Raw genomic sequence first — 15,483 nt, forward strand, 5'->3', positions numbered from 1 at the left:
GTGACTAAAAGGACTATAATCTGGCCCTAAATTAGGATTTCCAGACCCAAGGCTCAGTACACAAACCCTGAAAGCAATTTCAGCATTGATCTTCTGCAAGAAAACCGGGTTTCCCTCTCTGTAATTGGTGAACTAGCTACTTCCTTTCTTCTTTTCTAATCCTTTGAAAAAACTTGAGAGTGGCATTTTAAGGCTCTGTGGGTCTGGCTGCTGCCTTTAAGTGCTGTAGTTGTCTGGCTGTTTGTTCAGCTGAGAGGATAGTTTCCATCAACATGGGGCTGTTTCCTGTCTCTTGATCCAGCTGACATCCCTAGATAAAACAGCTAAATTAGGAAGGTGTCACTTCCACTTCCATTTTGAGATACGTCTTGATTATCTCACTGACATCTTCAGCTCTCCCCTGCTTCTGGGGCAGGCTCTTCCTAAAAGGTGGCAAGGAGGTGGGAGTCACAAGTCACAGCCTCACCGACCTCTAACTGAGATATAACACCCAAAGCTTTGTAACTTGGGAATTGACCCTAAGGAGCAAGTTTAGGGTTTCAGTCTTGATAAGAAGGAATGACTTAGGGCTTTAGGTAATGTTACTTTGAAAGAAAGGAGAGGAATATAAATATTGTCCATGGAAAAATCTTCTCTGAATGCTATGGGTGCATGTGAAAAGAAACAAGGCAAAAATATTGAATATAAATCTCTGCCATTATTATTTAATCTATCTGTGTTAAACAAAAGAGCATTAAGCGATCGTTCCGCCAAAGCAGGAGACACGGAAGACAGCTAGTTTTCAGGCAGTACATGTCCAACTGGCGCTGGCTTGCCTCTGCCAGATTGCTGTTGTGTGGGGGAAAGAGATTTCCCACAGACTTCTTTGGGGCTACAAAATCCTGGTCTGCTAGTTCTGTGTTGCGTAATGTAAGAAGTAATTAGGGATCAGCATCACTGACATTCACATAAATCCTGGAATATTTTGATGGCACAGAGCTTACCTAATAGGATTAAACAAAGCAAATATTCAATTAGTTCTTTATGGAGCATGGCAAAACCAACCTTCTTCTGTTGAAATGGTGCAAGTGACATTCAAACGTATCCATGGGATACAACAATATTATCTAACAACAAATATTTTAGCATATATTACTATATATGCTCCATTACTCTGAAATTAGACATGCAACCACTCATCACATGCTCCTGAATGCACATTAACCTGGAATTACACCATCTTCAAGGAATTAATCTCCTTTGTCATTAAAGGAAAGCTTAAATAGTACACTTCATTTTTGTTATGCTAAATAATGTATGCTGCTGCATAAAAATCGGATCAGATATTTAAACTTCAAGCTACACAATACACTTCTGAAATATAAAGCTGAGAAATCCAAGCCTTGGAGAGTATATGAGCAGGAAGATAAATATAGTTATTTTTAATAAGTGTCACAGTATTAAATTCAGGAGCAAAAATCGGAAGGTGCTGAACAGTTCTAGGGTGAAACTTCCAAATGCCTAAGGGTATGGCTGCACAAACAAGCTCCCATGAGGCAAATTAGGGCTGATTTTACAGAATATTAGGTATTATATGGTAACTGTGTGTAAGCTGATCTCCCATAGGTAATTTTACAGCATTTTGACTGAGTGATAAGGTACCAGGGGGACACCATTTGTCAGCATGATGTTGCCACGCACTAGCTTGCACTTCGTAAAGCCAAGCCCTTGCTTACCTTGCGATGATTTGTTAACATAGCTATACCCACGGTGAGAGTCAAGGACATACAGGAGTCCAGGCACCTAAAGTACTTCTGGAAACAGTGTGGGCCTCAAAGTCATTGGTGTGCCTCTGAAAGACTGCACCCTAAGACTGGGAAATGTCACTGTGGCAGCCCTTGCCAACTCCTTGGTGAATTTTCTCTTTTTTTCCCCAGTGTGTATTAGTACAGTAACTAAGGATTTCCAGGGTCAGCTATTTCAGCTCCACCAGCCCTTTCTTTCTGAGCTGCACTGACTCCTAGAGCGCTACCGGGGTAAAAAGGCATCTTTAAAGAAAGGCTTTCAAATGATTGAGGTCAGAGTAGGGTGAATCTTGACTCCACACAGAACAGGTCTCTGGGACTGTTCATGTTTAGGAGCCAAAGTCCTGCCTGGACATGCTTTTCTGTCTCCACATGGAAGAGGACAGAACCTCTTCCCCGGGGTGGTGACTATGAAGCTCAGGCTGCATGCTTTTATTGGCAAATGTCTTGGCTTTCTTGAAAGGGAAGCCGGTGCTGGCTGGAAGAAGTTGTGTGCTATTAATAGTTTAGCAAATAAATGGATGTCTCCTCTCTCCTAGGGACTAAAGGGAGACATTGGACCTGCGGGTATCATGGGTCCACCTGGAAGGCCTGGTCCTTCTGGCCAGCCAGGCCCCCCTGGACCTTCAGGATCAGGTAAGCAGGAGATCAGGTGATCTCCTAAACGGTGTCCCTGCTCCCCAGCCCCTCCTGATTCATCACATACACCTACATAGGCCCCTTTACAAAAAATACTGCAGGGCTTCATTTGCTTCTCCACTGACAGCAAGGAGAGGATTTCTCCTGAAGGCAGGTCATGCCATCCTTGTCCATTATAAGGACTATATACCTTACTTTAAAGTCTAAATTATGGCTTCTGATGTTTCAAATAAAACCAAAACCAAGGCCTATGTGGTTCCTGTGGGACTTTGGTAGATGGGGATGATGAAAAGCCATCTGGCAGCCTTGGAGGCACTAGTTGAAGTCCATCATCAAAGGTCTGCTGCTTCTCCAGATATCCTGGCTTACAGTGAGAGATTGCAATTTTTAATCAGCCAGGACATACTCACCGTGTGCAGCTCTGTAAAAGAAAGAGAGGAGACTCAAGTCACAATGGCATTAAGGAAAGAAAGGAAGAGAAGGGAAGGGATAGGAGTCAGAGGGACAAAAGGGCAGTGGATAAAGACTCTTTAATTAAGTGCTGGAGATCTATGCTTGCTGCAATTGTGCATGTTGTAGAAATTATGAGAAAAATCTCGTACCTTAGAATTGTACAGCTTCAAAGCTATGCATGCACATGAACTCTGGGCAGCTTGTGAGACCAAGCATAGACATGAAGGACAATACACAACCCACAGCGTTCAGTGACAGTGAACCCTCAGGTAGGGTTTTCTCAACCCAGATATGTACTAAAGTATCTGAAAAAAAAAGCAAACCCAAGTGAAAACTACTGTTGCTTCAAACGAACAACAGCTGCTTGTGTTGCAGCTGACCTGTTCAATGTCCTCTTCCATTTTGCTTTCCCTTTTTCTTCCCTTGCTTACATCAGTGGGCAGGAAGTTTCTTTTGTGGTCCTGTGGAAATGGTACATCATCTCTGAAGCTGGGGACTGCTTCAAAATCTTCACATATCTCATGTGTTCCATTATGAAACATCTTTGCCTCAAGTAAATTAGCTGGAAGTTTTCAGAGGGCAGAATTTTCACCATGCGGATGGGAAGGCAGCCAGGACCTTGAGATGACTTTTTAAAGGCTTTATTCATCCGCAGAAAGTCTATGTGTCAGGCTTGTTAATCTGTTTCCTCTAGAATACAAATTCTGATCCTAAAAGACCTTTCTGTAATGATGTCACTGTTTGCAGTATGAACATGTTGGCTCATAGTCTAATTCTGCAAAGTAGCACATCCTTGCCAAAGTCTGAAAGTCAAAAAGCAGGGTTTTTTTTGTTTTGTTTTTTTTTATTCGTAGCACTCCTGTATTTCTAGTTGGGTTTCCTGTACAGAAACCTCTGAAACAGCATTGCTCAAGTAGTTGCACAAACACTCAAGTCCAGTGCATTGTGGATGTATAGAGAACTGACTCTAGTAAACTTGGTGCATAGGTGCTGTAGAGTGGTCTGTGTGTTCATCGTGTCCTGAACTTCTATCACTTCAAACAGGCTAACATTTATTCTAAGCAAATCATCTCTCTCTTTCTCTGTAAAGTTGGTAGAAAAATTTAAAAAGTGATCTGAAATAATATGACCATGGTACAAACTCGGGTCTTTCTCCTGAAGTGCTGGAATTGGTGGTTCCAGTAATGCCTTCCCTCAGTTCCCAGTGGATTTGGTAGGACATGTGCATATCTGAAAACTTAGGTAGATACATATATCCACCTGACCTGTATTTTTTCCCCTCAGGCTGCATTTGTGTTTTGTGTATTAACTTCATAACTATGCAACCTGGTATTTTGCTTCCTAGGGCAATTTGCAATAGGACCAAAAGGGGAAAGAGGACTTCCAGGGCCTCCAGGGAGATGTCTCTGCAGATCCCCACAACATGTGAATAACCCACCATATGAGGAATCTGTGTTTGGACACAGTTATCCAAAAGTCCCTGCGGTAAGCAGATTTTCTGGGAGAGGATATGAGTGGTTCTTAAGTACTTTTATTGTAAGAGGTGGTGTACTCACTAATATTTTGGATTTAACAGGGAAGATGTCTGTATGTGGGCAACGTGTGAGTTCTAGTATCCAAAATCTCTGAGATCCAGTCGGTGCAAAAGAGTTTGGTCTCATAACTAGTCTGAGGGTTGTGTGATTGTGTCGTGGTTTAACCCCACCCAGGGGTGCATTTCAGGGTGCTGAAATGCAGCTATTTCAAACCATCAGTAATGTAGCACATGTTTAGAAACCTTTTTTCAAGCCTGAGGATGCTCTCTTCCATCTCCTACTGTACATATATAATCTGTTCTTTTTCTTTCAGTAAATTGAAATGTATTTCAGATTGGTCAGTAAAGTAAGCATCTCTTTCTTGCTTATTTTTTCTATCTTCTTCTGCAAAGACAGTGATTTCAGAATTGAATATTGGGGTCAAGCATTTTGCATATGTGATAGAACTTTCTCCCAAAGCACAGACCCTCTAACTTGAACAAAAAAGGAGTCTCCACAAATCATGGGAGTCAGACTTCTGAGCTCCTGTCTGTAGGCATACACTTTATATAGCTAATTTCAATCTCTAGCCTTCCTGAAAGCATTTTTATGAGCAAATTGGACAAAGTACTTTAAAGGAGAAATCATTGGTGGGAAGTGACCACGCAATTTTTCATCTCTGATTTCTTTGGGCTTTGTAAATACCATTTCTGTACTTTTCCCTCTGCCGGGCCCTGCCTTATTATTCTGTGCATTGTAGCACTTAATCAGCAATGAAAATGCTAGCTTGCTGCTGTGTACCAGCATATCCCAGCAACTCCACTCATGCAAGTGGATATTGCGCAGTGTCTGGTCATCTCTGAATGACAATAAGCAGCAATTAGCTTTGTTAACTTTCCCATCTGTCACGTTGTCAGAAAGCTATTACGGAGTGTGAAAGGGACATACAACACTGTCTATTAAACTAGGTCATTGAACTCAATCTTTTGCATGAATCTGCTGCAAGTCTTGTCAGCTCCTTGCTCATCCCTGTCTGTGTTGCATTACAAAAAAGCCTCATTGTTTTTAAAATGTAATCATGAGCGAAGCAACTGCATGAACTAAAGGCACATCACATCACGCTGCATGATATTGCAAAAAAACTACCATGTACTTCGCGGCATGGAGAACTCATAGGAAAAGGTATAGGGCTCACAATACTCTGTGCAGGTCCCATGACCCTCCTTCTCCATCAGGAACAGTTTCATATTAGATCTTAAAAGATGGTAATAAGACTGTAACTACCTAAAATATAAGTACCCTACACTACCGCCATGCACCCTCATTTAATGACGATCAAGTGCCGTTTCATTCTCAGAAATGCAGGGTGGCAAAGAAGCAAGCCTCAGCTCTGAAAGTGCAGCACTTGCAGAGCAGCACTACCTGTTTGCCTGCCCCATTTGTTTTACTCCCTCGAATGCCAAGAGCGGGAGCTTAAACATTGTTATTATTTATTCTGTTCAGATGCCCATGTAGCAGCTTTGAAGCCTGCCTTGTACCACTTGAAAATTATTGTCATGGTTCCTATAGCTGCACGTGGAAAAGACCCAGAGACGGTGCTCTGTGCCCCCAGCCCCAGTGTCGCGTGCTTTGCCAAAGCAGCACCCGACCGCAGCACGTCCCCAGCGCAATCACCCACTCCCCCGTCAACTCCTCCGGTGCCAGCACTGCCAGAGTTGGGGAAAGGCTAGGAAACAAAGCACTGGTTTTCTGTCACTGGCTAAGGTTCATTCTGGTTCTTAAATCTTTTGCAGTTTCAAAGGCCAGTATCTGTAACAGAGAGTTTCAGAGAGCACAGATCTGCTATTGATTTCAAGAGAAATTAGAGCTCTGGGGCTTGGACTTGAGCTCCTGAACACAATTACAGAATCAGTTCTTTACTGGCTTTCTATTTCTTTGCTTACTTTCATTCAAGCTGAAGGCATTTTTATTCAATGCTTCTTTAATGAAATTGGCCTTTGTAGAGGGCTATGGGAATATTCTGCTATGTAAAAATTTCAGGGTAATTTGTTTTAAAAAGAGCCAATTCTGTTTATGCTGGTGGGAATCAGGCTCAGCCATAAATCTATTTTGTTCAGAAGCACTCCATTTGCTTTTTCTTAATTTAAAAATGGTTCAAATCTTGCTATAATTAATTTGATTAAGCTGCTGAAGGAAGAGAGTATTTCCTAATGCCCCTTACAGCCAATTCCAGTGACTGAGACATTAAAAAAATTGGTTAGAGAGCAGCTCTTCCTAATTTTTCCATTTTTAACTAGTTCTTTTCTGTTTAATTGAAGACTTGGCTTTAGACTAAAATGTATGCTTATAAAGAAACATGCATTTCAATGACAATTATATCTAAACAAGGTACAAAGTAGTAAAAGGTAAGTGAAGGTTGCATTGAGCAATGCATTATATATTTTGTAGTCACAAGCATGCCTAAAAAATTATAGACAAACCCACAAAAAGCACTTATGCCCATATGGATTTTGGAATTCTTCCAGCATCTAACCACCGGAGCATCTGACAGTTTTTCTCAGCAATGATTGTGCACGAGTACTTGCATGACCATTACCTGTGGATGTGCATTTTGAAATAGGCGCCATTGGAGCCCTAGCTAGGTGCTCAGGAAAGACCATTCTCCTTTGGCAACTTGTGTCTCTTCTTACCAGTCACAAAAGGAGCCTCTTATGGTCTGGCAGTCCATGGGTGTAAGTTCTCATACCATTCTGTTTCTGAAAACAACCAAACCATTTTTCTATGTAATTATTTACCTATTTGCAGGTACGTATGTCAGTCAGCAAAACTAGATTCTGTGACAATCCTAAATACTTCTTGAGAGGGTTACCAATCACCTCTTTTTCTGTGCCCCAGATTTTTGTGGTGAATAATCAAGAAGAATTGGACCAGTTAAACACTGAAAATGCCCTAGCTTTTAGAAGAGATCAGAGATCTTTGTATTTCAAGGATACCTTTGGATGGCTCCCAGTCCAGGTGAAAATATGACTATGGTCTCAGAAAACTTGTGAGTGTATGTTTCATTTTTAATTAGAGAACATACTTCTGTACTTAAGGTGTCATACAGAATCAATGAAGCAAATGGAGAAAAAGCTCATTTTTGAGCACTGCCACAACTGTACATAATTCTGTGATTTTTTTTGTGCACAGGAGTCTTAATTACTGAGGTGTTAACTCATCAGTGTTGGAGGTTTTGCTAACCTCTCTGTGAACCAGGCTCCACTGGTGAACAAACTGGGGCCAAGTTCAGGGAATTATGATAGTAAAAAGCATTTTTTATTTAATACAAAATAAGGCAAAACTCACCAGGGTACAAAGTTGTGGAAAAACACTAACCCTGCAAACCAAAACCATGTATTTCCTTATTGCTTCAAGGAGCTAAGCTAAGTCTTGCTGAAATCAGCAGCAGGATCCTTCTTGTGTCCACTGGACTTTGAATCAGCTTCTGTATAAACCCTGTGAACCACCAAAATATGAAAATCCAGTTGCGGGGTCTGCCTCCCACAGCCCTTCACCTCGGTTTGCTAGTCAGGCTGCTTGTGGTCCAGTTCAGTAACCGCTGTGTGTTTGTTTGGCCAGCTCACCCCTTTCTATTCTGTGGATTACCGCTTCAAGGATGGCGGTACCTGTGGAGATGGGATCGTACAGGATGGGGAAGAGTGTGACGATGGCAATGCGGTTGTGACTGATGACTGTATAAGTAAGTTCCAGCGCATCAAAAGCAGCCTCTTTCTACCAGGAAAGGTGCATTAGTTGTTTCCACAGGGTGCACTAGTGCGTACATCACACAAGTGTTTTACTCAGGGAAGCTTGCGTGGTTTCTGGATTGAGTGCGGGCACGGGGAGAGGGAAGCACAATGGCCGTAGTGCGAAAACTGAGGTTCTTCCTGCGTGTGGATGCCACACACCAGCACAAGACAGAGGTGATGCCAAGCACTTCTCATGCATCCGTATCGAGGACCATGTACCTCACTGAGCAGAGGCGTCTGCAATCAGAGCCAAACCACTGCATTTCAGGGGCCAAATCCAGCAGCTGGTTTACATACACACCTTCCCCGGAGGCTGCTGACTTTCTGGCCAGAAGATGTAGCATACCTTTGCAGTGCACCACAAAACCCCTTAGGATAGATAGACACAGAAGCTGGCTGTTTCTAATAGTGAGCTAGATCCTGGGTCCAGTAAAACCACTTTGGATTTTGTTATTCACTTGCATAGGGAGGGTGTCAGCTCGCTACCTTCACTATTAGGTTTATACAACATTTGATTCCTATCTAGTCAAGCTTCCTTTCATTTTGCTGGTTGTGGATAGCAAAGAGCCTATAAGCATACAAACAACTGTGGCAACCTTCACTTCTACCTTTCAGTCACTTTTACCGCTTGATTCCTTCCTCAGACCACAGCACTCTACACCATCTACAGCTGACACACAGCAGGTTTGGTATTCTGTTGGTTCTAGCAAAGGGATGCTTCTTCACATTTCAGAACGAGTATCAGCCAACACTGAAAGATGCAGTTTTTCTTTTTCATTTATATAGCTCTCCTTTTTTTTAGCCTGACTTTGAAAATGAGGTGTATACAGCAATGCTCTATGTGCGTTTGTCTATCCACCTGTCCATCACGACCTTTCCCCTTCTAACTTAGGAATCCCAGCCAACTTCTCAGTGACAACAGGAAGGAGATTTCAAAGGCAATTCAGTTGCAGTAGGTACAGGGAGACCTATAAATGCCCCTCAAAGCATGCCTGACCACAGAGTAATCCAGTGAGAGAGCATGAGCTCTCCAGGCCCCAAGCATGAGAAAATGATTTAATTAGAATTTGCAATCAACAGTGGGGAACAAGCATGCAGGAAAATAGTGCTCATTAATTTTAGTGCCTGTAAAATTGTACATTGTATGTCTGGAGGCACATCTAGTGCCCACAAAATTGTACACTGTGTGTCTGGAGGCACATTGTGTTACTTTGTGCTATACACTGGTCAAAGCTCCAGGTCGATTGAGGCCTTGCAATACATAGACTTCTGGCACTGATGTGACCCAGAGAGTTATCATTTAGTTCCTTGGAAATGAGCACAGTGTCATCATTCTGCTCTTGCGACTGAATCAAAAGAAAAAGGTTTACCAAATGTTAAGTGAATTTAATTGTAAAATAGGCTCATTGCTCTTAGAAGCATCAATTTCTAACAAACAGATCCTTGGTGCAATTAATTAATCATTTCTATTTTTAAATAGACTACTTTAACTCTTATAAACGCCTTATTCTTGCGTGTCCTTTTAATCCGTTGCTTAATAGTGTCTCGGAGATGATGTCAAAGGGATTTTAGCTAAACGAATTTGTTCAAGTTTTGAAGTCATACTCAGAAAGTTGAAGACATCAAAAGCAAAGTCCAGTTGCTAAAATAGCAAACAACCCAGAAATTACTGCTGCCTACATGCCAGTTCACCATGAAAAAACTGTCACAAGGCCCACTCACACTTAAGTCAGTCGGAGTCAGCAGTGGGAAAAAACACCTTTTTGGCAATCATTGCATAATTATTTTTTTTTTATAGACAGGCAATAGGTCTGCATACTTTTATTCATATGTGGGAACTTACTTGCAGTAGACACACACAGATACTGTGCAAAATTGGGTAAAGGTCTAGGCTGGGATTTTCAAACCACTTAATAACCTCGGAGTGTTTTTTTTGAAATTGTGACCTCCCCATATAATTTATGGTAACTGTATTTTATGCTTCCTTTAATTTGTTTTGATGGCTGTAATTAGTGTTTCTGTAGTAATTATTTTTAGTAGTTAACCATTCTTTCCCTTGGTCATTGAAATTAGGCTAAAAAAAGCGTATTCTTTGCAGTGAAGAATATTGCTTCTCCTAAGACAGTCCTTACAGGATGTCCTCCCCAAAATGCCTTGGTTTATACTTTACCCTTAAAAATCCAGTCCCACTTACCTCACCTGCCTCTTTTACATATGAAGTGCCCTGAAGGTATTTCTTTCTGTATTTTTCGCCAGGATGCCGCCGTGCTTACTGTGGAGATGGCTACAGACATGAGGGAGTTGAAGACTGCGATGGGAAGGATTTTGGATATTTGACATGTAAAACATATCTCCCTGGGTATGTATGAGCTGTCTTTACTTTGATTCGGGGGGGGGGGGGGGGGTTGTTGAGGTTTTTTTTTCCTCTTTTTTCTCTTTGCCAGCTTTAAAACAGAAAAGTATTACCCACTTAAACCTTGTTCCACTGGGATCACTGCAGATAGTGGGGGAGAAAGAGTCTATCAGATTATTTCTGCATATCATTGACTTTAAAGGCTAAATCTCATGTCTCAGTAATAAGCACATGCCTCTTACCCTACAAAATGAATGAAGGTCATATAGGCATATGTTTGCCCATTGCTTGCAAAGATTTCCTCATTTGGTGACATTATCATTGCATTAGTGTTCACCCATAACATACCAAGAGTAGGAAAGACCATAAGAAGGAAATGATCACACCGAATGAAAAAAAACCCAACAACTAAACCACAACCCCCAACTCGCCTCCTGTTGCCCTTACCATTAATGGGTACTCTAGGGGTATCTCTGTTTCTGAATCAACCGGTCATCTATCAGCCTTTCCAAAGACCAGGAAATTCACTCTACAGCAGATGCAAAGCCATGCATCTGCTTAACAGTGTCCTTCATTTAAAACATCTGCTTATTGTTGACTTGCCTTCTCTGCCTTTGTTTAAGCAGCTTCCTCTGGTCAGCATTTTGCCTCCAACAGCAGTACCTCTGTTTAACCGTCAGGTATTGTTACTGGCTAACAGGAAACATTTAATTTGCAAATCAAATTATGTGCAGAGCCCTCATCATTCATGGAAGAATAATGTGCTAATTGACCGCAGTAAGAAACCACAGGATGTCTTTGTAAGTCAAGCACTGTGCTAATCCTTCCAGTGCAATTGTTGCAGCACTCCAGGTGTAAGAGATTAGTAAAATCGAGACCAGCAAACCTGACAACCTGAAACATTTTACAAAGATCTCATCTTCAGACAATGTGGAGCTGTTTTCTACTGTGAAAACTATTCCCTTCTAAGAGTCTGAAGTTTGGTGCCAAAAATAGGACTACCAAAGCTTGAGAATTTTTTATTAATTTCACTTTCCATGTATAATCAAGTTGTGAAGAGCAACTGACATCCTTTATTTTTGTGTATGCAGTCTGCAAATTACCTGCTAAACTAAAGAAAAAGCTGTGAATCATGAGTAAAATGAGATAAGTATGTAAGCATGGCACTCCCAAAGGAGTTTCATCCCAAAGCACCCTTTCCTCCAAGAGCTCTGCTGCAACTGATTTTCCCATTTTCTACTCTTCCCAGCCCCCAAATGCCTCCTCATATTTCATACACCTTCACTTCAGATTTTATGTTGGTTTTCTGAGAATGTAGGTTATCCGAGGACATAGTTTTAAGGACCTGCTTAATGGCTGCTTAATCCACAGTTTGTGGATTATCCAATGGATGGGTTATTCACTTAGACATATGCTAGCAATAAAACCTCATCAAAATGCTTATTTTATTAACATCTCTGATCAGGTCGTTAGTAGGTACAGTCACTGCAGCTCAGTTGAAGTCAGTAGAAAGTAGAAAAATCACTGGTTTTCTTTATTTTACAAGGACCCTTCCATTTACTTTATTTCAAAGGTGGGCATGTGTCACTCATGATTTCAAGTACATGATAAGTAAGTTAAAGGACAGGCACAGTCACACCTGCTGGAGCTATTGGAAGTAACTGGAAAAACACTTAGCTCAGAGCCTCAGATATTTCGTTACACAGTTTCCATGGATGAGCACCAAGGCCTCCTGCACCCACCCCCACGTAACACTCAAGTCCCACTGCCAATGGGGATTTTTTTTTTTTTTAAATTGACATTACTGGGAATTATGTCTCCACTCATAGTTTTTCCTGCACTTTTATTTTGCTGACAAGGGGGAGCACAGTGGAGCACTGATGGAAATTACCCTCCCATTTTGGTTCCCATATGTTGCTGCACACGGCATTTTCTGATGTCCTTCACTCCTACAGAGAGTTACATCCAGAAACTTTACAATGTGAACTATAGCATACTTTGAAACTGAGATATTCTCTTTTACTCTAGGTCTTACGGAAAATTGCGATGCACTTCTTACTGCTACATTGACTCTACACAGTGTCGATACTTCACATGAAGGGAGAGGAGGTGGGTAGCATCCCACATGTAGCGGGGTGCTAGGTGCTACGCTATCATCTATCCAAGAAGGACTGGGACAAAAAAAACCCCCACCCACCTCTGTGTGAAAACAAACAAAGAGACATCATGCTGCTGATGGCCATTTTGAGATGTTTTTCTTTTTTTTTAAATTAAGTCAGATTGGGAAAAAATAGGACCACTGCATCCTGTCTTAATAGAGAAATGTCAAACAGTGTTTGCCAGTAAGACTTTCATGTGGCTGTGGATGGCAACCTGCTTTCCATCACAAATGCAATGTTAAGCTACTGGAAACTGAATTTCACTAACCAGGAATATTGAGTAACAATTACCTCGACTTAGCACTGTTAAACCTACATGTAAGCTCTTCAGGGTTTTTGTCTTTAAATCTTCTCAGCATAAACACAAAGCATATCTTGGATGCAGTGTTTATAGAGACTTCCTCTTTTATTACAATGTGAACTTTGCAAGTGTTGTATCCACATGAGTGATGACTTCAGGGACATCAAGGTTAAAGATACACCTTCACGGGTCAAAGGAGCAGAGTGCTTTCAAGATCAGCAAAGCAGCCAAAAAAGCTGTTTAACTTCACCTTCAGGCTAAGACGTTTGGCTGTGTGTGTCTGTGTGCATGCACAGAAATGCAAGCAGTCACAGGAGGCCTGAAACTGCAGACCACAAAGGCCAAACTGGACAAATAAATTGTGAAATAGCCAAGGAGCTCTCTCCCAGGAGAAAATCAGACAAGGAGGGAAGATAAAGAAGGAACATATTTCCATATTTTTCACCTCTGTTGAGCTGGCTGGGCTGTGTGTGACCTCAAAGGGGCTGAGACAGCATTGGTTGAAACCACAGCGTGACCACGTACACATTGCCTTCACTATGGTTTCTACACTGGAAGGTCTTTTCATTTTCATCCCCTTGTCCACCCAACTATCATCATTCAACTACCCGTTATACCCTTTCCTCTCTCCCACTCTCTCCCGCTCGCTGTTTCCACCATCGTGTCTGGGGTACCCCCCAATGTACGTTCTCACTTTTGTATCGCTGTAAATCAGACCTTGGAGTAGGGTGTTTATGGATGCTCCTTCATGCTGAGTAATGTACATGTATTTTTGTTTTTCAGAAAGTTTGTTCAACTGCTTTATCTCTGACAGGAGTCAGGGTAATTATATACTTATTTATTAGCAAGAATTAAAGAGCAAATTTCACATGGGAAGCATATTAAATGTTAAGTGAAAAGAGTCTATAAAAGAAGAAAATGAAACATAGGGTGTGCAGAATTCAGGACTAAAAGCCTCAAATCAAGGTGTTATTTTCATACAAGCCACTCTTTCCTGCTTCATGATAAATGCTGTACATGACTGTTTGAAATGTGTGAGCTATCTGTACCAGTGACAGCACTGCAACAGCTGCACTTACACTGGTACGTCTGTAAAGGTTAAAGGTGGATGTTATAATGATAATGCATTAAAGCAATCAAGAAATGCATACAGCTTTTACCACCTGTATAGAAGACTTTAACTCTGCATGTCCAAAGTGGTACTGGAAATCACCAAGTGAAAAAAAAAACCAAACCAACAAAATTAGTGTACTCTTTGTAGCTATCACTTACCCGGGCTATTTATGTCGCTATGAAGCCAAGCCACCAGCATTTGTAGCCCAGTTCAATAGTTCAAAATTTTTCATCTTGTTGCTTTTTTTTTTTTAAACAGAGGTCTTAATAAAAGGTCAGGGAACCACAGGGGCAAGGAACTTACCATAAGCTCTGGAAATCTGGGCACTAGCACAGCTGCCTTTTAATTTCCTGTGCTTTCGCAAGCAGCAGGTTCCAGCAGCGTCATACCACGCAGCAACATGTACCCCAGCAGGACGCTCCCCAGGACAGCCACGCTCCCAGGAGCACGTCCTGCTGGCCAACCCTCTGGCTGAACCTCTGGCAGCATCTGCCTGGTGTTACCATCCTGGGCTTGGAGACACTTCATCTGAACTCCTCACCTTCTCCAAGGACTTCATCTCTACTCCCCAGAAGGCTGGAGTCTTTGAGAAATTTGGTAACCTCGGTGGCCTTGCACATTCAGTTTTAAGTTGCGTCATTTTTAAAAGCTGCTACCTCCAAAGGACGTTGAAGTTGCAAAGCTAAGTGCACGGAGGATAGGAAACATAAACAGGAGATGTGATCACATAGGTAAAATTGTACTGTGCTGCACATGTTCAGGAAGGTGTGTATCAGTCTGGTCGTAAAACATACGCAAAGCATGGATTTTAAATGGACTTTATTAATACAGCACAAACAATTCAGCATCTTAACAGAAAGAAAGCAATCTAAGATATAAGGAAAAAAACCAAAAAGACATGAAACGAGTTTCTTACTACCATTACTGTCTTGCTCCCCTCAGATGATAAAGCATGAGAAAGACATCTGGGAAGGTGTTAAGTATATATGATTTAAAAGGCTGCAAAAGAAATCCTTCCTCCTTATTTCTGACATACCTGCTTTATCATTAATTGGGGATTCTTCAGCTGGATGGTGCCTGGTCTGCTGTGAATTATCTTCCTTCCTTCTCTGAGTTTCTGGCACATTGTGCCAAGACTGGTTCAAAAGTTAATTGGGGTATTTCAGTTCCTTGGCCTTTTGTAGCAGCAAATGCTTGTGGGAGAGTTTTCTAATGATTAGTATGCAACTCTAGACAAATACAAAACCAGTATGACCTTACACCATGCACTGTATTAAACGTATACTAAAAATCCAGCTTGCACTTAATATATAATTAAATATATGTAGTTACCTACTGCATGTGTTAGCAGCTCATGTCAATAAATTATGCTACCTTA

At 41.5% G+C, this 15,483-nt stretch overlaps 1 protein-coding gene across 3 annotated transcripts in view; it reads left to right on the forward strand.

Annotated features, from left to right (window-relative positions):
• The window catches only part of COLQ (collagen like tail subunit of asymmetric acetylcholinesterase), a 45,938-nt gene extending 30,455 nt beyond the window's left edge, over nt 1-15,483 (forward strand). For all 3 annotated transcript variants that reach the window (XM_009930002.2, XM_069772387.1, XM_069772394.1), the window contains 6 exons: nt 2,324-2,420; nt 4,222-4,361; nt 7,286-7,405; nt 8,009-8,129; nt 10,435-10,537; nt 12,560-15,483. In XM_009930002.2, the coding sequence (XP_009928304.2) occupies nt 2,324-2,420; nt 4,222-4,361; nt 7,286-7,405; nt 8,009-8,129; nt 10,435-10,537; nt 12,560-12,629 (651 nt within the window). In that variant the 3' untranslated portion in view covers nt 12,630-15,483. The remainder of the gene's footprint in view (nt 1-2,323; nt 2,421-4,221; nt 4,362-7,285; nt 7,406-8,008; nt 8,130-10,434; nt 10,538-12,559) is intronic.

This window comes from Haliaeetus albicilla, chromosome 2 (genome assembly GCF_947461875.1).
Source record: "Haliaeetus albicilla chromosome 2, bHalAlb1.1, whole genome shotgun sequence".
Classification (NCBI taxonomy): Eukaryota; Metazoa; Chordata; class Aves; order Accipitriformes; family Accipitridae; genus Haliaeetus; species Haliaeetus albicilla.